This window comes from Hippopotamus amphibius, chromosome 3 (assembly GCF_030028045.1).
Source record: "Hippopotamus amphibius kiboko isolate mHipAmp2 chromosome 3, mHipAmp2.hap2, whole genome shotgun sequence".
NCBI lineage: Eukaryota > Metazoa > Chordata > Mammalia > Artiodactyla > Hippopotamidae > Hippopotamus > Hippopotamus amphibius.
In genome coordinates, this window is record NC_080188.1 from 26,255,975 (window position 1) to 26,281,504 (window position 25,530).

Sequence of the window (25,530 nt, forward strand, 5' to 3'; positions counted from 1 at the left end):
CAACTCTCTCAGTTGTTTCTATGGAAATGAATTGTCTAGGGTACAGAAGGCCTCTTTCTTACCTGTGTCTGTTTTATAAATGAACAGAAATAATTCTCAATTTCCTAAATCACATAGTTACTGAGGGCCAGAATGAGGACCGAAATCCAAGCCCCCCAAACCTCCAAAACCACCCACCCCATGGAATGTAGGCACAGCTCAGGAGCCCTTGGGGGAGCACATCTCAGCAGAGTTAGAACAAACTACACCTTCCCCCAGCAGGCTGTGTTAGCATATACTAAACATTTCAGTACCCTGGCTGTGGTGTATAGGAAGCCTCTAAGAGGTAAACTTAGGTTACAAAGAGTCATAAATTGTATCTATAACAATGAACAACATATGTTTGTTTCCCAATTGAAAACTTTGCTTGCAAAAAACAAACAAAAGCTATTTGAGAGAGCCGACTACTCGGGACAACCTTTTCCGCTTCAGCTAGAAATCACGATAAACCTTTCTTGAGGGAAAACTGAATCTCCGTTAGTGCCATTAGTATGGAGGAAAGCCTTTGAGTTAGAAGGGACTTTTGTTTTTATATGCAGAACTTCCCCTATGACTGGGGACAGAGGGGGCAGAATCTCTGCAGGCCAAGCCCGACCAGCCTCCAGCTTGCCCAGCCCTCAGGAGACAAGGCCTCACACCAGTTTTCTGCACTGGAACCCTCATAAAACCACATGGCCCTCACTCACACCCAGCCACGTATAGGCCCCAGCAACTACTTGACTGGGGGGAAGCAGGCGGACAAGGTTGGTAGTGGAGATAAGAGCCATGCTCTGAGCACCATGTTCCCAGAATCCCTTCCCACCCCCTGCCTTCTGGATGCAGCCAGTAACTCCTGACTGCTAGCATGCAACTCAACACGGCCCCAAAGCTTGTGGCACCATTTACAACAGCCAAGACATGGAAGCAAGCTAAATGTCCACCAACAGATGAATGGATAAAGAAGATGTGATACATATATACACAATGGAATATTACTCAGCCATAGAAAAGAATGAAATAATGCAATTTGCAGCACCATGGAAGGACCTAGAGATTATCATACTAAGTGAAGTAAGTCAGAGAAAGACATCATATATTACTTATACATGAAATCTAAAAAAGAAAAAATTATACAAATGAGCTTATTTACAAAACAGAAACAGACATAGAAAAGAAACTTGTGGTTACCAAAGGGGATAGCGAGGCGGGGGGGAGAGATAAATTAGGAGTTTGGGATTAACATACACATACTACTATATGTAAAATAGATAACCAACAAGGATCTATTGTATAGCACAGGGAACTATACTCAATATTTTGTAATAACCTATAATGGAATAGAATCTAAAACAGAACAGATATATGTGTGTGTGTGTATAACTGAATCACTTTGCTGTATACCTGAAATTAACACAGCATTGTAAATCAACTATATTTCAATAAATTTTTTTTAAAAACTAGGTACAAGAAAAGTATTATACTCAAAACAACAACAACAACAACAACAACTTGTGGACTGCATTGTGGATGCCGTCTATAGGGACTCACCAACCATAGAAACCAAATACAGGGCCCTGGTTGTTTAGCATCTATGGATAAAGTCTCTAAATCATCCCTGGAATGGATTGGGATAAAGGTACATGGCTCCTCCTTGAGTTAACTGTGCCTACCAAACATTCCGAAAATAAACTCAAGAACATCCCATAGGAGAAAATATTTGCCAATGAAGCAACTGACAAAGGATTAATCTCCAAAATATACAAGCAGCTCATGCAGCTCAATATCAAAAAAGCAAATAACCCAATCCACAAATGGGCAGAAGACCTAAATAGACATTTCTCCAAAGAAGACATACAGATGGCCAACAAACATGAAAAGATGCTCAACATCACTAATCATTAGAGAAATGCAAGTCAAAGCCACAATGAGGTATCACCTCACACCAGTCAGAATGGCCATCATCAAAACATCTAGAAACAATAAATGCTGGAGAGGGTGTGGAGAAAAGAGAACTCTCCTGCACTGTTGGTGGGTATGTAAGTTGGTACAGCCACTATGGAAAAGTTTGGAGGTTCCTCAAAAAACTAAAAATGGAACTACCATATGATCCAGTAATCCCACTCCTGGGCATATACCCAAAGAAAACCATAATCCAAAAAGACACATGTATCATAATGTTCATTGCAGCAATATTTATCATAGCCAGGACATGGAAGCAACCTAAATGCCCATCAACAGATCAATGGATAAAGAAGATGTGGCACATATATACAATAGAATATTACTCAGCCATAAAAAGGAATGAAATGGAGCTATATGTAATGAGGTGGATAGACCTAGAGTCTGTCATACAGAGCGAAGTAAGCCAGAAAGAGAAAAACAAATACTGTATGCTAACTCATATATACAGAATCTAAATAATAAAAAGAAAATGATACTGATGAACCCAGTAAGAGGTCAAGAATAAGGATGCAGATGCAGAGAATGGACTGGAGGACACGGGGTTGGGGGCGGGGGGACGAAGGGGAAGCTGGGATGAAGTGAGAGAGTAGCATAGACATAGATACACTACCAACTGTAAAATAGATAGCTAGTGGGAAGTCGCTATATAACAAAGGGAGATCAACTCGATGATGGGTGATGCCTTAGAGGGCCAGGACGGGGAAGGTGGGAGGGAGTTGCGGGAGGGAGGGGATATAGGCATATTTGTATAAATACAGCTGATTCACTTTGGTGTACCTCAAAAGCTGGTACAAGTGTGTAAAGCAATTATATTCCAATAAAGAGCTTAAAAAAAAAGGCAATAAATGCTGGAGAGGGTGCAGAGAAAAGGGAACCCTCCTGCACTGTTGGTGGGAATGTAAATTGATACAGCCACTATGGAAAACAGTATGGAGTTTCCTTAAAAAACTAAAAATAGAACTACCATATGACACAGCAATCCCACTCCTGGGCATATACCCTGAGAAAACCATAATCCAAAAAGAAACACATACTACAATGTTCATTGCAGCACTGCTTACAATAGCCAGGACATGGAATCAACATAAATGCCCATCAACAGATGATGGATAAAGAAGATGTGGCACATATATACAATGGAATATTACTCAGTCACAAAAAGGAATGAAATTGAGCTATTTGTAGTGAGGTGGATGAACCTAGAGTCTGTCATACACAGTGAAGTAAGCCAGAAAGAGAAAAACAAATACCATATGCTAACTCATATATATGGAATCTAAAAAAATAGTACTGATGAACCTAGTGACAGGGCGAGAATAAAGATGCAGATGTAGAGAATGGACTTGAGGACACGGGGTGGGGGGACGAAGGGGAAGCTGGGATGAAGTGAGAGAGTAGCATTGACATATATATATACACTACCAAATGTAAAATAGCTAGTGGGAAGCTGCTGCATAACACAGGGAGATCAACTTGATGATGGGTGATGACATAGAGGGCTGGGATAGGGAGGGAGGTGATATGGGAATATATATATAAATACAGCTGATTCACTTTGTTGTACAGCAAAAACTGACACAACGGTGTCAGTTTATATATATATATGTTTATAGTCCAATAAATATTTATATTCCAATAAAGAGCTTAAAAAAAAATCCCATAGCCTAAGCCCAATAAAACAGATTATTTCATAAACCAGGAATGGACAAACTAGCCCTCCAGCTCAGAAGATGTCCTTGTCTCTCAATTAGCTTTTGCCTTTGTTCTCACTATGAGCATTTCATCATATTACTAGAAGAGTTTTAAATAAAGTATATTTGAATAAAAAAGATCACTCTTCCTCTTAACCCACGGAACGGTAGGGCTGGGTTATAATGGGTAAGCCTTGCAGGAAACAGAAAATAAATTCGTATGGATAGAATGGGGTTTTATTTACCCTTGCTACCTTATTTGCACTTAATTCCTTCTGAGTAATCTTGCATGCACAGAAAAAATGGCAAGGCTGTGAGAGTCTGGGATCACAGGCTCGCAGCGTATAAACTTAAGGAAGGCAGTGATTCAGTCTTTTCAGCAAATGCTGAGACGGACACTCAGCAAAGGGAGGCTGCTGGACTGAGTTCACAAGGGCAAAAAGCAGGGTCAACATCGGTGGCTCCACAACAGGGTTTCACTGTGAGAACCAGACTGGTTTAGCATCAGGCAGACTTAAGGAATTCAAGGCCATTCAGGTTACACTCAGCAGGTCCACTTCTTATGGGGAGGTGCCTGCTGATGGGAGATTAGGCCACAGCCAAAGGAAAAATAAAAGGTGTGGAGGAACTGGTCAAACAAGATCAAGAGCTATATTATTTGTTTTGCTGCACGGTGTGGAGTAGCTGGAGCTGGATGGAGCAAGTCCCGGAGACATGAGCACATAATCTGCCTTTACAACATCGGGATAATTCACAGTCCAACAGAGTGAAGATTAAACACGTCTACCGAACACATTTGTGTGTCCAGTGTCTGTCAAAGTCCATGACTTCAGAATCATCAACAAGACGTAAAGGCTGAGGCCTAAAACATGTAGCTGAACAGAAACACGTCCAATCTGGTTCCCAGGCAGACAAGGAAACAAGGCTTACGTTCAGCCAGAAGTCAACCTGACTTTCATTTCCCCCAATCAACCCGCAGATTCCACGAAACAACAAACCCCCTTCCTAAAATAGTTGAACTTTTGGCTCTTTCCTGAGGTTTCACGGACTTCCGCGTGCAGTGTGGCTGCTACCGGCCACCCCAACCCCACCCCACCTCCCCTCACCCCCACCCCCGCCACGAGATATGCAGAGTAGACGCCTTTGCCAGGTTCTCGGCACCTTTAATACCTTCTCCAGAGACCTGGTAGGCCTGCCATCAAGTGAGAAGAAGCTGCAAGACTTCCTGCCTCTGGATTTCTGGCTCTTTGTCAAAAGCCATTGTATCCCCCCCCCCGCCCCCTGGCTTTGATTCCCTGGCCATGCGGGTGACGGAAGGCAGGCTGGCTGAAGCATGGGCTGCTTAGTAAGGAGCCTCCCGTTGAACAGCGGTTAGTCATCAGGCATCAATGAGAACTCTCTCCCTTCGTTCCACCTTTTAAAAAACTTCACAAGCCTTGACCCAGAGTAAACACATCTATACGTACATAAAGTGTTTTATCTCGTGCAATGGTTTTTGGCCCTAACTGCACATTACTTTCCCCTGAGAAGCCTTTTGCACGTTGCCGCGCCTGGGCCCCACCCCGGATCAATTAAAGAGAACATCTGAGGGTGGGAATAGCAACGTTCTTTGTTAGAAGCTCCCCAGATGGTTTAAACATGCAGCCGGGGTTGAGAACAGCAGATCTAATCTAAGACCCCACCTATACGAGTCACATCCCAGTTGCAAAGTTGTTTTTTAAAAAGTGATGAAATGTAATATAAACACATTCTGTGGTTGCGGTTGTTTTCAATTTCTTAGACAGATTTCAACAATCTTTGCAGCGAGGCACAGAATCTGTACCTGCCTAGAAGCACACAGGAGCTGCCAACGGAAGAGTCAGTAGGGATGTATCATTTACAAACGGGCTTGGCTTCAGGAATTCAACGTCTGACTAACATTGGCTTAAAGAAATAGGGATTCATTTGTCTCATAAACAAGAAGTCTGGAAGTGGGCGATTCAGAATTGGCGCAATGGCTCCACAATGCCAGGAGAGACTCATGCCCTTTGTATTTTTCTGCTCCATGGAAAAGGCTGCCAGATTTAACAACAGCAACAAAAAACACCACCAGCTGACTTTGAATTTCAGACACACAGCACATCAGTTTAGTACAAGTATGTCCATACAATCTTTGGAACGCATTTACTGTAACAGCCTGACTCCATTTTTGATGTTTGACTGATGACAGCTTTCAAGCCCCATCACTGCTTCCTTCCCTCTGCCCACACCTGAGCAAGCTGGTAAAAATAGCTGCTCCCGCTTTCAGTACCAGCTGGAAGTTCAAACCACACAAGCCCAGCCCCTTCCCCTCAGCCCCACCCCTCCTCACCACAAAACCCCAAGGCGGCCGCCCCTCCCTGCTCCCTCAAGTCATTTTCGGGTCTGCTGGGGAACCTGTTCCCTGATGTCCCCAGAAACCTCACTATGTGAGTCAGAAACCTTTCACACTCTCTCGGAATGTGTGTGACATCAACAGTCTCAACATCTGAACCAAGTTTGGGATAGGGGTTCATCCATTTCTGGGGGTGACCACAACAGGAGAAAGGCTACAACACTTTCACTAAAAAATTGTTTGTTGGGAACTCCCTGGCGGTCCAGTGGTTAGGACTCGGTGCTTTCACTGCTGAGGGCATGAGTTCAGTCCCTGGTGGGGGAACTAAGTTCCCGCAAGCCACACGGCGGCCAAAAAAAAAAAAAATTGTTGATTATCTGAAATTCAAATTTAACTGGGCCACCTATATTTTCTTTGGCAACCCCATCCATGGGCCTTCATCTTCATGCTTATTTCCTGAGAGTCACAGGTGGGCTTTATACCTCCAGGTCTCAAAGCCATGTTCTAAGCAGGAAAAGCAACAGTTTTCCTTTGGGTAAGACTTGTTTTCTCCTTTGGGAAGGGAAGCTCTCATCAGGTTCTTCTGGCTGCATCTCATTATGTGGAAGTTTCTCATGTGGGTAGCATGCCACAAGAGAGCCTAGAAAATTGAGTATTTCAACCTTTCATAACAGGAAGAATAAAGGGTTATACCTGACTTTTGGCAGATACCACCCCCTGCCAACTCCTACAAGGAAGTATGGAATAGGTGTAATATCTTTGAACTGCCTTCACTCACCTTCAAGGCGATTTCCCTCTCTCTGAATCTTGGTAGTCTGAGGGGCTGGGACTGCAAATGCCTTCTGGGAAGAAGGATATGGTCCAAGGACCTGCACCATTGACATCAGCTGGGAGCTTGTTAGAAACGAAGGCCCCACCTCAGACCTACTGAATCAGAACCTGCATTTTAACGAAGTTCCCAGGCGGTTGTACATACATTAAAGCTTGAGAGGAACTGACCTGGAAGAACATTGGTTGTCACATTTGACTGCCATTGGAATAACCCAAGGAACTTAAAAAATGCTGCCCTAGTGATTCTGATTTAATTGCTCTGAGGTGTAGCCTGGGCATGGGAAGGTCGAAAAACTCCCCAGATGACTCTAATAAGCAGTGAAGCCTAGAACAGTGGTTCTCAACCCCACGTGAGAATCACTTGGGGCGTTTCGTTGTAAAACCACCGATGCCTGGATCCCTTCAAAGCAGTCAGATCAGACTGGGGAGAGGGGTGAAGAGACGAGACCCGGACAATAGTATTTTTGAAAAGATCACGGATCAGTCTAACCTGTGAGGACCACGCCAGGATGAGGAAGTGAAAATCTCACATCCTCTGGCCCAGTGGTTAGGAGGAAAAGGGAGAGTGATGCTGGATGGGTTGAAGGTATCACGGAGGCAGGAGGGCCAGGGGAGGGCACTGCCAAGGGCAGCGGGGGCTTTTGCTGTGATACTTATTTCAGACTCCTGGAGGGAGTTACCTCACAAACCGTCGCTGCCGGGTCTGGAAAGCAACCATAGTAAGATAAACTCTGCAGCACAGCAAGATCAAGCAGCGGGGGGAGGGGGAGGAGCGGGAGTGCAGAGCCGCCAGGTTTCGACTTCCTGAGCTATTCTCAGTCCCCATGTGGTATGAACAAGACCCAGAAGTTCCCATACATGCTCAGGGTGGGACTCAGGACGCAAGTGAGTTGAGAGTCAGAAGTGCTGTCATGGTGCCCTGTATTCAAGGGCCAAGGTGACCTGCAGCCTCTGCTACTACGTGGGCAGCTCAGGCCGAGGGGCAAATGGAAGTCATGGCAGAGCCTAAGAGGGGCCTACAGGGCCAGCAAGAGCTGGGGTGAGGTTCAGTCATCCAGGAAGGGCCTCTGTGTCCTGTCCGAGTCAGGAGAGGCCAACCTACACCAGCCACCAACACGGTCTGCAAATCAGCAGGGCAGGCAGCCACCAGGCTGCTAAGAAATGTTGCTGAGACCAGAGGTGCCAGGGGACACTGTTCCAATCCAAACAGCCCTCCAATTCACGTCTCCCCTTGAGTTCACCTTGCTAGAGCTGATAGTCACCATCTGCTCGGAAGGGCTGGACCGATTACTGGCGGGCAGCATCCACTCTGATTGGTCTGTGCTGTGCCAAATCAGTTGGCAAATATTTTGAGCATCACCCCTGGATAAAGCTGCCCCTCTCTCTTCTATGCCCAGATGCTACCTTGGCAGAAACAGAGGGAGAGGCAAAATCTGAGAGACAACCCACTTCACCCACAGAGAATATTTTCACTTTTGCCCTGGACTAAAGTTACAAGATTAAGGTAAATTGAGTTTTCCCAGCACTCCCAAGGAAAATAAGATAATTATAGACAAAATAAAGTATCTGCAGGTTGCTTGTACATCTGGCAGTAGTGTGAGGAAATTTCTACCCTTGCTGTAGACATAAGGATAATCTACTTCCTCTATTAAATATTGATGTCTATATGGATTTTTATTTCTCTGTAGATTTTTTCAGGTATCTTTTTTTTCCTATTAATCTGATGTCACTCCCTAACATAATGTATTTTCCTCTATGTAAATAGGGAAAGGGAGATATAGCAAATTTATGTGTAAGTCAAATTGTTCTGGAAAAAGTAAGATCTCTGCCAAAAAGAAGAATAGATGACCACCTACAACCAGAAGGAAAAATGGTCCATCATTGTGTGGAAAAGCAATGGATCAACCCAGAATCCCAAGAGGAGAGCTGCTTACCAGACTGGACCTCCATCTCTGGAAGATGAAGCCTCTGGTTAATGGGTAATTCCATTACTTTTATTTCATTGGGTTATTCCATGAGTATTTATTTAGCTGAACTCTTTGTCAGGCCCTGTGCTAGGGCCTGGGGATACAGCAGTGAACAAAACAGACAAAAATGCCTGATCTCACACGTGTTATAATTTCAGGAGTAGGGAGACAGACAGTAGACTGTATAAATAAGTAGAAATATATGATTTTATTACATAGTGTTAAGAGCTATAGAGAAAAATTATACAGAAAAGGAAGACAGGAATTCCATGGTGGGGTTATCACTTTATTTTTAAAGATTTATTTTATTGTTTATTTTTGGCTGTGTTGGGTCTTCATTGCTGTGCACGGGATTTCTCTAGTTGCGGAGCACGGGCTCTAGGCATGCAGGCTTCAGTAGTTGCGGCACATGGGTTCAGTAGTTGTGGCTCACAGGCTCTAGAGCACAGGCTCAGTAGTTGTGGCTCATGGGTTTAGTTGCTCTGCAGCATGTGGGATCTTCCTGGCCCAGGGCTCGAAGCCGTGTCCCCAGGCAGATTCTTTTTTTTTTTTTTTTATAAATTTATTTATTTATTTTATTGGCTATGTTGGGTCTTTTTTGCTGTGCGCAGGCTTTCTTTAGTTGCAGTGAGTGGGGGCTCCTTTTCATTGTGGTGTGTGGGTTCCTCATTGCCGTGGCTTCTCTTGTTGCAGAGCTCGGGCTCTAGGTGCATGGGCTTCCGTAGTTGCAGCACACGGGCTCAATAGTTGTGGCTCATGGGCTCTAAAGCACAGGCTCAATAGTTGTGGCACATGGGCTTAGTTGCTCCGCTGCATGTGGGATCTTCCTGGAGCAGGGATCGAACCCGTGTTCCCTGCATTGGCAGGCAGATTCTTAACCACTGTGCCACCTAGGAAGCCCCAGCAGGCAGATTCTTAACCACTGTACCACCAGGGAAGCCCTGGGGTTATCAGTTTAAATAGGGTGATTTGAGAAAGGTGACATTTGAGCAACAACCTTGAGGAGATGAGGAAGCAAGACATGTAGATATCCAAGAGAAGCACTCCTGGTAAAGGGAATGGCAGGTGCAAAGGCCCCGAGATGAGAAGGTGCCTGGAATGTACGAGAGGTGGCATGGGCAAACGGGGGAGTAGCAGGGGATGAGGTCAGTGAGCGTATGGGCACAAGTGACAGAAGGAGATAGCAGGCTGCTTCAATCCAAGCCAGTTCTTCACCTGCACTTTCAGCTTTCCCAGATAGCTTATCACACAGGAAGTCACCAAACCCACCACTACTGGCACTAAAGGAAGGCACTTTCGGCTTTTTCTTAAGATCCTCCTATACTGCTAAGGCTCTCTTTAACTGTAAGAAAGCTCACCCCCAGGTGTCTCAAAACATTAAAGTGCTGGAGAACACTGAACCTGGCCCAACTGGCACCTCATACTGACAAAATCCCCAATTTTCCAGTCATGTTTGAGCTAATCTGCATTAAGGAAATAGGGATTATAGCTGAACAGCTCCAAGTTGTTGCTCGTGAAGATGGAGAGCTGCATGTTGCAGGGCTAGAAAGCAAGAGAGAAATTGGGAAGAGAAGAATGCTGAACATTTGTTGATTATCATGCCAGTGTCTATTTCTCACGCCTCCCCTGTCCTCCCCTGAGCTCACCTTCTATTTCCAAGTGGTTGCAGGTAAATGGATTCCATCCCTGGCTCTTGTGGGAACATATGACCAAGGCTAAGCCAGTCAAAGCATCCATGCCTAAGCTGCAGAGACTTGTTCAAGGAGGCATGTGGATCTGATCCAGTCAGAGAGAACATCACAACTCTGGTGGAAACGCTGGAACAAAGACGTTTCCTCCCTTTGGATGACTTGGCGTGTCAAGGTGGAGTATGTAAAAAATTACTAAACAGAAATCTTGGTTAAATCGAGTTGGAAGACCAGAAGGGGGAGCTCTCACACCCTGCGATGAAAGCAGAGCCCCACAGGAAGAAGGACTCTTCTTTCCCCGCAAGGGCTCAGCGCATGAAAAGCCATGGACTCTTTGTTTGCTAGAGCCCCCCCAACTTCGTTTTCCCCTCTGAAAAAGCGTTCTCCTTCCCTTGCCATGAGCTTGTACATGTGTCATCATGCTTGCAGAACCTGAATTGCAATTCTCTGCTGATGCCAAATAAACTTATCTGTGCTGGACAAATATTTGGCAGTCTGTTTCTTTCAGGTCAACAGGTATGTGACTACAGCAGACACGTTTCATCTGGGGTGGAGAGGGGAGGAAGGGGAGGCAGCCTGAGGACCAAGAAATGGAGCTAGAACTATGATAAGAGGGTGAATTTCTGCACCCCTGGACTTCACAGTCACATAATCCAATAATACCATATTCAACTTCAGCACTATTGACATGGGGGGCTGGATAGTTCTTTGTTGTGGGGGGATGTACTGTGCCTTGCAGGACATTTAGCAGCATCACTGGTCCCTGCCCACTAGATGCCAATAGCATCCCCTACCAGCAGTGACAGTCAAAAATGCCAGTCTGAATTGAGTTTGGGGAGGGTTTCTTTCTGGTTTTGGAAGTGAAATGGGGCCTCCAGAGAGATTTGATCCATCCACTTTCTCTCCCTCCAACTGGCCAGACGTGGGAGCTCTAGGGGAGAAGAGAGCCTAAGACGCTCACCTGGAGTAAGACTCTATGCAGGTTCGAGGGGTGGGTTCCCTCTCTGCTGCCAAACATGAGAGCAATGGAGACTCTACTCATCACACCTGGGTCCCCCAACAGGGGCACGAGGCAGGTAAAAGGAGGACACCCAAAGCAGAACTGAGGAGGAGCCCTGACAACGTATGGAAAGTGGGGAGGGAGATGGCTCGGAGGATGGGTGTGCACATGGGCGAATCAGTGCACAGGACTGGCCCAAATGAAATCCTCACGGGGCTTCCTTTAAGGCAAGGATAAACATATGATGGGGGTGGCCCAGCACACACAGACCTTTCCAAACTCAGAAACTCTGTTCAAAACAGGGGTTCTAATTTTTTTTAATGCTACAAATCACTTTGGAAGTCTAGTGAAGCCTTTACACCCCTTCTCGGCATAATGTTTTTAAACGAATAAACATACAACTAATAAGATAACCAATTACACTGAAAGAAAGTTATCAAAATATTTTAAAAACGTGTGCCTTAGTAACATGTCTTGTTTACTGAGTTAAGTGACAAGATCTAGTGGCAACCCTAAAAGCTGAGACTTTGAAGTAGCGATGAATGCAAATTCTTTCTCAAGAAAGCTGAAACAACTCCCACATGATATGATAATAACAGTTCCTTGCATTATGACAAAGTCACAGACATTGCTCATACAAGGCACTGGGGTTTGAGGGGCTGGGGAGGTTGGTTTTTGAGGGATTTTGTTTGTTTTGTTTTTTTGGGTTTTTGCCTACATTTAGAATTACAGGAAATGCTAAATTTTAGTTAAAGGCTAATAAAAACAGAGATGTGATTTTTTTTCCCCTTTCCTGAGATATCTTTAATCTCAGGTCAAGATCCTTTTTGTAACTAGACCAGCGGTTCTCAAACAAGGGTGACTTTGCCCCCAGGGAACATTTGGCAATGTTGTAGAGACATTTCAGTTGTCACCACTAGGGAGAGTGGGGTGTGTTATTGGCATCTAGTGAGTAGAGGCCAGGGATGCTGCTAAATATCCTACAATGCACAGCACATCCTTCCACAGCAAAGAGGTACCCAGCCCGAGATGTCAACAGCATGGAGATGGAGAAGCCCTGAACTAGAGGAAGTACTCTGGAAAAACGAGCGTCAGGATGAAGAAGATTTTCTAAAGGGAGTTGGGAAGTTTGCCCCTTGCCCAAACCACAGACCCAGTCCTCAGGAAGCCCAAAAAGAATATCACCTTCCACCCTCACTCTAAGTGCTGCTGTGTTTGAAGATGCGTCCAAAGGAACACAATTTGGGGCAGACACAAGGAACGAGCAGAGGACCATACAGGCAAGGGAACAGAGTGAGTTATTAAAAGAAGAGCAGCCAACTGGTAAAAAGGCATTTGTGCTTTGTTTGGCACTATTTACAAAAAATGAACATAAACATATGTTTTGGCTCTGAATTCCACTCCTAGGCATATACCTAACAGAAATGCATACATATTTTCACCAAAAGACATGTAGAACAATGTTCATAGCAGCATTCATCTTAAGAGCCAAAAATTGGAAACAGTCCAAATATCCATGAAGAGTAGAATAGATAAATAGATAAGTAAAGAGTGAGTAGAAGACTATACACAAATGAGAACGAATGAAATATAACTACATACTATATGGACGGATCAAACACATTAAGTAAAAGAAGCCAGGTGCAAAAGAGTATATACCATAGGATTCCATTTATAGAAAGTTCAAAAACAGCTCATACTAATTCATGGTTGTAGAAATCAGGATACTGATTACTATTAGTTTAATGACAAATAGAAATGAGAATGGATTCTGAAATTCTAGAATGTAACCATTTCTTGATGGGGTGCTGGTTACACAAATGTATTTACTTTGTGAAAATTAAGTGATCTACATATGATTTGCGTACTTTAAGTATATGTGAGTAAAGCGTTAACAGCAGGCCTGTGCTCTTTTTCTCCCAGATCTAGACCTCTGGGAGGATTTTAGGTTTGTCTTCTCCCAGCACCAGTCCCCTAGATATGTCCCAAGTTAAGACAAATTTGGAATGCTGGGTACCAGGGCCAGACACAAGGGAAATCTCTGATTTGTGATTTATACACCGTGAAATCTCAGCTATGTGAGACAGCACATGGGCTGGGAGACCCATCAACTGGAGGCCTACATGACAGGTGATAAACACAGGGAGAAGCTTCTTTGCATCAAGATGAACTCCACGTCCCATGGCCTCATCACCAGCAACTATACACAGTATCTAGGTAAAAGAGGAGGGACCCAAGCATCGATGCACATGGAGAACTGCTGGCTTCCACTGAGACTGAAGGGCTGTACATGCTCTTTCCTGTCCTGAATCCTTCTAAACAGCTATGCAAACTTAGTGCTGGATCAAATGCTGCTGTGTCTTATGAGTTTGATTGCCGGTCAAACCTGTTACCAATGCAATAGTGGGACTGTGTATTGTACTTCAATAAAAAGTTTACTAAAGAAAAAAGTCCCTTTGGCTATTCTTGCCAATCTATTATTCACACTGATCACATCTTCTGCTTGGCCTCCAAATTCCTCCCATTCTTCTGAGCTTCCTCTTTCTCCTTTGACCTCCTGTTTCCTCCTTTTTAGGACTCTCACTCACAACCAACATTCAAACTTCCTGTTCATTTCTAATGCAGAGCTGACTAAATATTGCACTATCTCACCCCAAACTAGTTAAGCTACCCACAGAGAGCCCATATCAATAACAATTACTGAGATTCATTGCAAAACATAGTTCTCTTGCGGGAGAAGTCGTGTGACTACTTCTTAAAGAATTTTTTCTTTTGCTAGACAGAGGATGCTGAATCTCTGTCCACAGACATCCCAAATTCACACATCAGCTACTGCCATACGATGCCCATGTACTGTCTCCCTGCGTTGCATCTATAGTGACGGCAGATGCTCTGTAGTCAGTCCTAGCTTTTCAGTGTTTGGGTTGGGGGTTTTTTCGAGGGGGGAGTGGGGACTTCCAAGCTTAGCAAAATCCAAGAAAGACATCACCCTGCATTTATTGATACTTCTTTATTTCCTACATCACAATATTAACCTCTCCTCCCTTGGCTTTTGCTGTGAAATAGTCTCATGCCTTCTGCAGCTAGGCTTCCACATATCTCACTTGAACTAAGGTCTCGGTAGTAGGAGCCCTCTGTCTCACCTCCCCACAGCAAGCATCATTAGGAGAAGGAGGATGATAGTTTCAGAAAGAGCACAGTATCTCAAAGATTCCACCCCCTCCACCATCAAGATTGGTAATCCTTGTGTCTGATGCTCACTATTTCAATGCACCCTGATTGTGTACCACTGATAGTTAAGGATGTCATTCCTGGAGCAGGGAAATATGATTTAAAAGTCACAACTGGGATTTCCCTGGTGGTGCAGTGGTTGGCACCTGCCAAGCCAGGGGACACAGTTTCAATCCCTGGTCCGGAAAGATCCCACATGCAGCAGAGCAACGAACCCCATGCGCTATGACTACTGAGCCTGTGCTCTAGAGCCTGCGAGCCACAACTACTGAGCCCGTGTGCCACAACTACTGAGCCCGTGTGCCACAACTACTGAAGCCCACGTGCCTAGAGCCCATGCTTGACAACAAGAGAAGCCACTGCCATGAGAAGCCCACACACCACAATGAAGAGTAGCCCCTGCTCGCTGCAACTAGAGAAAGCCCTCGCACAGCAATGAAGACCCAATGCAGCCAAAAATAAATAAATAAATAAATTTTTTTTTTAAAGTCACAACTACTGACAGCCAGCATCTTAGAATCTCATGAGAATCATAAAACGTGTTCCCCCAGAACCATGATGCAGGGTGGGACAATCCACAAATAATAGGCTCCTGTTGCTAAACCTCAAGGTAATGACTCCTGTCTTCTGCAGCACCCTTTTCCCTATGTTCTTCTGAAGCACTCAGGATGACAAAGATCAATTTCCAATCATTCCTACAAATGGTACATGAAAAATTAAGATTTAATTGTGATTACTGGTTATTTCATCTTGAATCCAATACCCTGGACTTCAGAAATAATGGAACTTGGTATACTATTTGAATGTCTTGTTTTTGCCTCCTCTTGTTCTTGTGGAAAAAGCAAGTCATCTTCTAGAAAGGTACCGAAGGTACTTTCTATGACAAAATGAGGCTCCTTCGATTGTCCAGTTTCACATGTACAAAGTGTGAAATCTCAGAATTGAGATTCGGGTTCTGAACTGTCCTGGACAACGGATCTCACTAGAAATAGAATCATCACCAGGATCTGTCCAAAGAAGAACGTTCTCCTATAACAGTATTCAGTACTGGAACACAGGAAACTGTCTCCAAAATAATCCGATCTGTGCAAAAATAATTTGTAGAATAACATAGGGAAGATTATAAAAGACAGTTCCAGAATGCCCCCATACATGTGGTTTGTAAGGGTGCACTTTTCATAGAGATCTCTACAGTTCAAAAGCATGAAATTCTGCAGGGGTGACTCCCTTATTCCAGGAGTGCAGAATTTATTTTCATCTTCTACGTATGGGCCACCAAAGTAAAGAATGTTCCTCCTCTTCTGGCTTTTCCTCAGTAAAGGATCAGGTTTTCTGGTACGCTTGGGGGCTCTCTGGGCTCTTCTCATGAAAAGCAGCCACTATAAAGACCATTGCGGAACATTTTCCCCTTCCTCACATACGGGACATGAAGAATAGGACAGAGAAATCAGAGTTTAGAAGTCACTCTCAAATACACACGTAAAAAGTATTGTCTGAATATCCTTAAGCTCTAAAGAGTTGAAAAAGCCTGGGATCTTTGCCCTGTTTCCAAGAGTCAGCTACTCTAAAGGAAGATATTCACCATCAGTGACCCCACCCAGGTTTCCTTTTGTGACAATCTTGCACGATGATGCTCTGGGTTGGCATTCTCTTCAGGTCACCAGGTTTCTGCAATCTCTGTGAGGACCCGCAGCAGCTCTGCAAACGTTGGGCGGCCTTTAGGTTTCTGGAAAAGGGAAGCGGAGGTGGTCAGCTCAGCTTAAGACTCACTCGGACACCAGCTCTGGAACTTGTTGGCAGGACCTGGATCCAGGCTAGTTCACCACAAACAGAAGACTTGGCTGATACTCAGGGCGTGAATGGCAGTTGAGTGAGGCATGAGTGAAAATATAGAGGTAGAGAGCACTCCACAAATAATATGGCTAGAGCAGCAAACACTAGCCACATGTGGCTATTTCAATTTAAATTACTTAAAATGAGATACATTTTAAAATTCAGTTCTCAGTCACACTAGCCACTTTTCAATTCTTCAAAAGCCAAGTGTGGCTACCATATTGGACAGTGCAGACACAGCACACTTCCATCATCACAGAAAGTTCCATTGGACAGTGCTGCCCTAGAGATCTATTTGGATGACTTGATACACACAGAGTAAAGGAAGAGCTGGGAGAGAGGGCCCTCTAGAGTCCCAAGCCCCCAAGCTCAGCCCCAATTATGCACTACCCCTGACCCCCTGTAGAAAGATGGATTTTAGTCAAAAAGCAAAAGGCATGTTTTCATGAGAGATTTTGCAGGTCTTAGAGCACAGACTGTACTGTCTTAAGGCTCAATCAACAAAACCTCCAAACATGAAAGCAAGGGTTGGGACCTTTTCCCTATTTCAAGTGGGATGTGGTTTGACTTTGGCTCCCTGAGGAAGCTCCATGGCATCTTTGAAATCCATGGGAAATAGAACTACTCGTGGTAGCCACATTCTCACAGAGGTCCCTGGCAGCAGGGTTAGTGGGGAGACACCACCCTTAGTGGCTTGGAAACAGAAGGAATATAAAAGGACAGAGTAGGAAACAACCTAAATGTCCATCGACAGATGAATGGATAAAGATGTACTACATGTATACAATGGAACACTACTCAACCATAAAAAAGAATGAAATAATGCCATTTGCAGCAACATGGAGGGACCTAGAGATCATCATACTAATTGAAGTCAGACAGAGAAAGACAAGTACCATATGATATCACTTACATGTGGGATCTAACATATGACACAAATGAGCTTATCTCCAAAAAGAAACAGACTCACAGGCACAGAGAACAGACTTGTAGTTGTCTAGGGGGAGGGAGGGTGGGGAGGGATAGAGTGGGAGTTTGGCAGATGTAAACTATTATATAGAAAATGGATAAACAACAAGGTCCTACTGTATAGCACAGGGAATTATATTCAGTATCCGGTGATAAGCCATAATGGAAAAGGATATGAAAAAGAATGTATATATATGTATAACTGAATCACTTTGCTGTACAGCAGAAATTAACACATTGTAAATCAACTATACTTCAATAAAATAAATTCTTAAAAAATAAAATCTTTTAAAAATAAAATTTTAAAATTAAAGGACAGAGCTGAAGGATATGTGAGCACATGTGAGAGTCCTCTTTGAGACTTCAAGAAAAAATAGTGGAGCTTTTTGCTGGTGCTGAGGTTGTGCAGGTAGTAAAGCCTATGAAACAAGTATATCAATAGTAATACAATCACGTTTGAATCTAGAGGTGCTTAAGCACCTCGTTTACTTGGTCTTCTTGTCAGCATCTTATTTACTCATTTTTCTGTCTCCTCTCCACATATATGTAAAATCTCAATAAGTATTATAGTATACGTGCATGTACAAGTATATTGCTAAATATACAATATGTATTTCTGAGCTATTTACATTGTTATTGCAAAGATGCTCTTAAGACATCTGTTTGCTACTAACAGCTTCCTTAATATTTTTTATGTCTTTCAAGATTCCTTGCAGAACAGTTAATCATATGCAAAGTATTTTCATTCACCAGGGATCTTCATAAAATTAATACTTCTCCGGAGTGGAAACAACCATCTCACTCTTGAAATATTGAATTTTTTTAGTGTTTGTGAATTGGGAGTCAAGTGATTTCTTTTTCAGCCAGGAGGAAATCCTCATCCAGCTGTAGTTTTTCTGGGCTGAAATTGTCAGCTGGAGAGAGAGAACTGTCGAAATCACAGAGGAGTCTGATGAAGGGGAGGGGTGTGTTGAGTCAGTGCCCAGAAAAGACAGAGGTGGGGTATAAACACTTCTGGCTTTATTTTTAAGCTTGGCATTTCAAGTAAAAGAGAAACTGGCCCCCCAGGAGATAATTTTCTGAGTAGAAGTTCCTGGCACACTTCCTGCCTTCATTCCTATTCTCGTTTAATCTCCCTATCAGGAATCTCGAGCACCATAGGAGAGAGAAACCCCATTACTTCTAGCCTTGGAAAAGCAAGACAAATTAAAGTAGAGTGAAGTAAATAAAAACACCATCTTTCTCTTTCAATGTGGAAATTGAACAAGCCTGATTCTATCCTTAGTTTCCACCCAGCAGTTCTTAAAAGGAGTAAAACATCTCATCACCGAGGCTTTAGTAACATCGAGAGTTTCTGCAGGAACCAACTTTGGAAAGATAAGGTTAAGAAAATGCACTGAATTCCTCAGATGAAAGGCCATTGTTAAAATGGATTAATCATTTTGTAGTGGAAGTACTTCTAGCTCTCAGGGATCATTACCGAGAAATAGGCACCTTTTCCTGCCAGGATGGAGTTCTGGTGTAATGTAAGTGATAATCAGGTCTGCTCTCACATGCTGGAACCGCCAACCTTTGCAGGAAAGTAAGGGACACTCACCTCATGCCAGCAGCTGTACATGACTTCATATATGGACATTGGTGCCAGGTAAGGTCTGTACAGCCTGAAGCCTTTAGAAATTGCTTCTACAACTTGCAAATTTGACTTATTTTCAAAAGGCATTTTTCCTTCTGTAAAAACTTCCCACATCAAAACTCCTGCAAATAAAATGCATGAAAATAAGAAGTTAGAGAGAAATGGTTACTTGGAACTGAAAGAGCTATTTCAAATTACAAGGCATTATTTTCCTCCTGCAGCCATTGGGCTACAATCATCCAGAATGACAGCAGTTCTATCTAGGAAGCAGACCCTGTGCATCTTACCTTCAGAAGAGGCCTGTGTACTGAATATATGCCAAGTGAAAACAATGCCTTTCCTGTTCCATTGGTCTTGACTGCTTCCTTATTGGAAGAAAATGCTGGCAGCATCTTCATTTCAAGGTATTGCTCATGTCACCACACCCTGAAATCAACGAAACTTTGCCATTCCATACAGAATGGCAGAATTGTGTGCTCTCCTGCTGCCTGCTAAGGCCAAGAGTTTCCCAGCCAGTAGATGGCGTTGGTTCCCCTCCTCCTACTGAAAGACAGACTGCTGGGTAGAGTCTCCGAAAATCTGGCAGGGGCTCTGTTTATACGTAGGTATTCAAAAATCATTGATTGATTGATTGATTGATTGATTGATGAAACTCCTTCAAGGCTCCCAACTTGAGTTCATTTAATTATTCACGTATTCTACAAATATGGATTATGCATTGATCAGAGTCCAGGCCTATGTGAGCGCCAGAGAATTCTTAAGACTGAAACCAGTCCATGTGCTTAAGAGGCTCACTGTCCAGTGAGGAAGACAAACAAGTGGTCAGGTAAAACTCATGGAGTTTTGTTGTTCTACAACCACCTGATGAGACCCTCATGTTGCTATCTATTGGTCTCACAACTTAAATGCTCTCCAGCAGAGCTTAAAATGTCACCTGCCAAGACTACCACATGTCAGTGGAGAGCTAACGAGATGAATACAAGCCTAACCTTATTGTGGGCAATAATATTCACACCCTGGGAGGTCTGCGTGGAGAGACATGCAGATGTCTCTACAAACCCAAGAAGCCACCCAGAAAGGTCTCGGTGAAAGAGAATAGATAGATATACATTTGCCATGTTTTGAATGTCAACTCAAAGAACAAACTCCATTGGACATAGGTCCACAGTATCTCTTTTTCAACGAGCATTACCCAATATAAATAGCAACTGATAGATCCCAGAAAAGCCTATGTCTAATTTCACAAAATATGAAGGTAGTAAAGTAAATGAAATGGCATCGCTTATACGAGGCAGGTCAATAACAAAAACAGGAAAGGACAAGGCAAACATAGGAAAATGCAAGCCCTAGGGAATAAATAACATATGGCCTCTTTCACAAGATCCTGCCATGGGCAGCACAAACATCTGGGTCAATGAGACAAGGAAAAACTAATATATGCACTCCGGCTTCCGTACATTGCTCCTGCATATATAAGCATAGCTATAGGCTCCCAAAAGCGCGGTACTGGTCTATAAAAGGAGAAGCTTTCCTATGGCTCGGGGCTCAGTCTTTGGATGTGAGTCCACTGGGCCTGTACCGGTACAATAAACATTGCTTCCTGCATTATAAGCCTCGGTGTCCTGCCTACCACTACCGATTCCTCCAACATATAGTCAGACAAGGAAGTTTATTAATTACACTCAAGATTCAGTGATGCCATGAGATCAGTTTTCCTTGCAAGTCTCTGTGGTGTTGGGAAGTTGGCTGAGTTTGTGTTCTAGATCAGTAGACTCTGTTATGATTTTACAGTTAGTGCTCAATGGGAAAGGAAAAGATTCAAATGGCAAACTTATGTAAGAAGGTATATGACTCCAGTTGCCAAAGACAGCCTGATGTGTTTAGAACAACTAAGACAGAAATATGGTTGTAAGAAGACCTTTAGCTACATCATATAAAGAAATCAAAGTTAAAAGAACAATCTCTATGTTATAAGAACCTACTGTATCGCACAGGGAACTCTACTCAGTGCTCTGTGATGACCTAAATGAGAAGGAAATCCAAAAAAGAAGGGACATGTATATGTATAGCTGATTCACTTTGCTGTACAGTAGAAACTAACATAATACTGTAAAGCAACTATACTCCAATAAGTAAATAAATAAATTTTAAAAATATATTTAAAAAAAGAGCAATCTCTATTTTGTTAACTCAAGCTCCAGCAAATGAACATCAAATTCACTTACCAAATGACCAGACGTCAGATTTGCTGCTATACTTATTGAAATGGAAAACTTCAGGAGGGGACCACTTGATGGGGAACTTGGCTCCAGAAGAACTGATGTATTCATCATCCAAAACGTACCTAGGGCCATCAGAGTTCAGAGCACGTTGTGTTAATTACCTCTAAGTTCTGTTTCCTCCAGATCCTTCTAGTTAACTCTGATTTCTAAAATACAAAGTATTTTATCACAGAAAGGTTCAGTATACCTTCTCTTCTTGCTATCAAAGTGGGAAAGTAGCCCTTCTAGTTTTCTCCTTAAACCAACTGTGTTTATTGTGTTTGGATCTCAGAAAACCATGGCAATTCTTCAGTCTAGCACATACCCCGCTGATTAGTTATGATAAATTCTTAATTCTGCAAAGAAGCATGCTGAATGAGCTAACAACCAAGGTTATTTTTAAAAGGTAAATATATGTGAAAGAATAAATTCAAAGTTTGATGCCTTATTTTCTTTCTATATACATATATTTTTGTAGGGACAGAGAAGGGGAAAAATAAAAGTGTTTGAACACAATAAATTTGATGTGTAAAAATCTCTAATACCTTTTTCAAATGGAAAGAAATCAGGAACTATCATCTCCTTTAAAAAATAACAACAAGAAAACGAAACCCACTCTCTTTTTTGAGAATTGTACGCAGGAACATCCAAGTGTGGGAATCTGGAGAAAAGAGAGGATAGCTAACGTGTGCTATGTAGCTCCTTGAGCATGCAATATAGTACTTTTTGAAATATTTATAAATGCTTCCCCACACACCCACTTTTTTCCCACCTACCTTACTTCACCACATCTTTAAGCCCTTTGTTGAGCCAGAGGTCATTCTACCAGGGGAAAGAATGCATAATAGAAAACAAAAGGAAAAGAGCCATTTTTTTAAAAGAGCTTTTGAGTTTCAAAAGTCTAGACTTTCCAGAAAAGGAGAAGGACTGAGTTATGAACAAAATATTTGGGAGAATGGCTCATGAATATAAATATCTCACTAGCACCACCATTCATTCTGCTACAAAAATATCTCTGGTGCTGGCGGCAGGGGTGGGGGGGGGAGGAGGGGAGGGGGAGATTACAAGGGAAAAAGAAGGGGTATTAGACACTAGGGGTGGCTGCGGTAGGGTCCTGTACCCTGCACCCTACGAGGCCTGCCCTGGTCACACTGCAGGGAAAGAAGACCCCACTGCACCACAATCAGTTGGTGGGATTCAAGAGCAAAACAGGACCTGTGCCCTCTTCCCCAAGGCCAAGCGCCAGGAAAGACAGAAAGATGGTAGAGAACAAATGGCTGTGGAAGTGCCAAGGTGGCTGGGGCCTTGGCCACGTGGAGGGTTCTAGTCTTAGCGAGTGCCAGACATGAAGGCATCTTGCAGACAGAAATTCAAGATGAGTCAGTAGCCACCTGTGTGGATGGGGAAGCCAGTGTCCGTGGATAACAGCAGGGACCAGACAGGCCACCTCCAGTACGTGGCCCCAAAGTCGGAGACACACAGGATTTGGCTTTGGACCCTGAAGAGAGTCAAGGAGAAACCCTGAAATCACTGGGATGAAATTTCTAGCAACCTGAAGGAAAGGGGACACAAAATGTAAACTGCACCGAGTTGCAGAAAATAAGGTTAGATGATTCACACTCTTGTGCTGTAGACTTAGAGTCAGCTGCTACCCTGGATAAGAGAAAGGCATGAGGGTGACAGGAAAATCAGAGCTGAGCAAACAAATTTCTTCTTCTATTTCAGAAATATATATATATGGAAAGCTTTTTTCTTAACCTTATGCATATGATAAGTAGGCTAAGAAATTCTTTTCAATTTTAAGATATGACAGAGTTTTATTAATAACAACCTGAAAGAAGATCAGAAGACTAGCCCACCGTCTCCGTTTCCCCCACAGCTAAAACTGGTGCATGTCCTAAAGTTCAAAGTGGGTCAGCAAGCCATACAACCCTATCAACACTTCCCTCAGAGGAAAAAAAGCAAAGCCAATAATATCTTCAGTTTGTCTGTAGACTAATATAAGATTCCCTCCTATGAGTAAACAAGCAAAAAAGAATATCACGTACCTTGTCATTCCAAAGTCCGAAATTTTTACTATACTTGCAGAACTGACCAAACAATTCCTCGCCGCCTATAGAAAGACGAAAAAAATCCAGGTTTGAATACAAAGTTTTTCCTTCCAGAGTTTCTACTCTCCTTTTCCTAAGTTTCTTTGGGCCCCAGCACTACCTCTCTGTGTGAACAACCATGTTATTTCATGGTGATACCTGTTGAGGCTACATAGGATTTAATGTATCTGTCCTCGGGTGATGGATTTTAATGACTTTTCGAAGACATGACAAAAAATGAAAAGAAATGTTAACACTTTTCTTTTTTAAAATGTGTAAGCTTTCTCAAGATATACCCTTAATAAGTATCAGGATTAACTCAATCTAAGAGACAATAAACTATGAATCTTGGTATAAAAAATAGTGTGTATCTAAATTTTTATCTTCATAAATAAAAAGAGGAAAGTCCAATATGCATGAAAAATAAAAGATTGTCATTACATATCTTTGAGATAGTCGTGATATATAACTCAATAAAAACTAAGAAATTGTATTTTAAAACTTACATTTCATTGAATATAACTATTTGCAATGATATTTTCATATTTATTAAATTACCACAGTGAACTAAATATAGTACTACATATATATATGTGTATACATATGTATATGTACATAATGCAGAAACAATCTATTTGATGCCAAAACAATCCATTTTCAGTCAGCTTAGTCAGGAAAATCATTGACTTGGTTATTTAGCCTCATGTAGGTCAATGGTTAAGTAGAATTTTTCTCTTTTGAGCCAGTTTGTGGTTCAGTAAGTTTGAAAACAAAAGCAAAAACTGGAGATGGAGAGCCAGAAGAAGCCAGTTTGGAAAATGTTGACTAGTGCCAGTACTGATCTCAAAGCTAAACCACAAGGCAAGCCCTCCACAGAGAAAAGACTTATTGTTGGCTAATATATGTGAAGTGGCATGGTAGGTGGAGAAAACAGAACTCAAAGGAAAGCACTCAAGGAAGGAACCAAGGCTAGTAGGGCCTGCAAGAAGCCACCTGGAGCAAATAGGATGACCAGAACTGCCACCTGACTGAATTTTGAATTCTAATCCTTGTCAGGAAGGACAAACTGCAGAGACCAGGAAAGTGAGTTAGGTGGAATTGATACCAGATCCATCCATTCAAAATGTGCTGAACGGATGCTATGGGCTGGACCCTGGGGAATGCACCATGAGGCATGCAAAACAATGGTCCAGCACTGCTGAGCTTTCCTACGTGCCAGGCACTGTTTTCACACATTAAGTCATGTAATCCTCCCAACCAGCCCATTATGAGGGAGGCGCTATAATTAACACCACTTTACTAGTTAACTAGCTTACTCAAGGCCACAAGGCTAGTAAGAAACAAAAGCAAGATTTCAACCAGTTCTGGAGCAGGGTTCTTAATCTTGATTCACAGTGGACTCACCACGGAAATTTCCAAAAATGTTGATGACTACATTCTACCCCGAGAGATTGTTTTCACTGGTCGGGGTATAGGCTGCGCACTGCGATGTTTTTAAAGCTCCCAGGTGATTCTAACGCACAGTTAAGTTTGAGAACCACTGCTTTGCAATGTGTTCTCATCACACTGCACTGAAGCTCAGAAGTCTAGGGCTTGACATCAAGGAGTTTAGAGTCTAGCATTTGTGTTAACGATGTAAACAACTATTAAAGGAAGCAGTAAATAACAAATGCCGCGAGAGTTCTAAGTCATGTGTAGGGCAAGCAATGGTATGCTGGGGCCAATGAACGTGAGCCTCCTGTCTCTCCCCAAAATATTCCAGCCTGGATGATGAATACTATGGTCACCCTGGTCATGGCTGATGGAATTTTAGGATTACCTCTAGGTGACAGTATCAGGGAATCCTCAGAGATTCTCAAATTCTCATTGGATTTAATTTGGGGACTTAGAAACAAGACATGGAAGGACCATTATGAATAAATATGGAACAGATAGAAAATGTTTTTCACAGGGAGGTAGCAAGGCAGGGAAGCAGAGCTATTTGCTTTGGGGGCAAGACAAGC

At 42.9% G+C, this 25,530-nt stretch overlaps 2 protein-coding genes across 2 annotated transcripts in view; both read right to left on the reverse strand.

Annotated features, from left to right (window-relative positions):
• The window catches only part of CNGA1 (cyclic nucleotide gated channel subunit alpha 1), an 82,116-nt gene extending 76,209 nt beyond the window's left edge, over positions 1 to 5,907 (reverse strand). Inside the window, exon 1 of the mRNA XM_057726869.1 lies at positions 5,839 to 5,907. Within this exon, the coding sequence (XP_057582852.1) occupies positions 5,839 to 5,857 (19 nt within the window). The 5' untranslated portion in view covers positions 5,858 to 5,907. The remainder of the gene's footprint in view (positions 1 to 5,838) is intronic.
• An 8,371-nt stretch (positions 5,908 to 14,278) lies between these two features.
• Positions 14,279 to 25,530, reverse strand: part of TXK (TXK tyrosine kinase) — a 43,210-nt gene continuing 31,958 nt past the window's right edge. Inside the window, exons 11-14 of the mRNA XM_057727439.1 lie at positions 23,486 to 23,550; positions 21,402 to 21,520; positions 19,141 to 19,298; positions 14,279 to 16,467 (exon numbers count right to left, since the gene is read on the reverse strand). Of these exons, the coding sequence (XP_057583422.1) occupies positions 16,399 to 16,467; positions 19,141 to 19,298; positions 21,402 to 21,520; positions 23,486 to 23,550 (411 nt within the window). The 3' untranslated portion in view covers positions 14,279 to 16,398. The remainder of the gene's footprint in view (positions 16,468 to 19,140; positions 19,299 to 21,401; positions 21,521 to 23,485; positions 23,551 to 25,530) is intronic.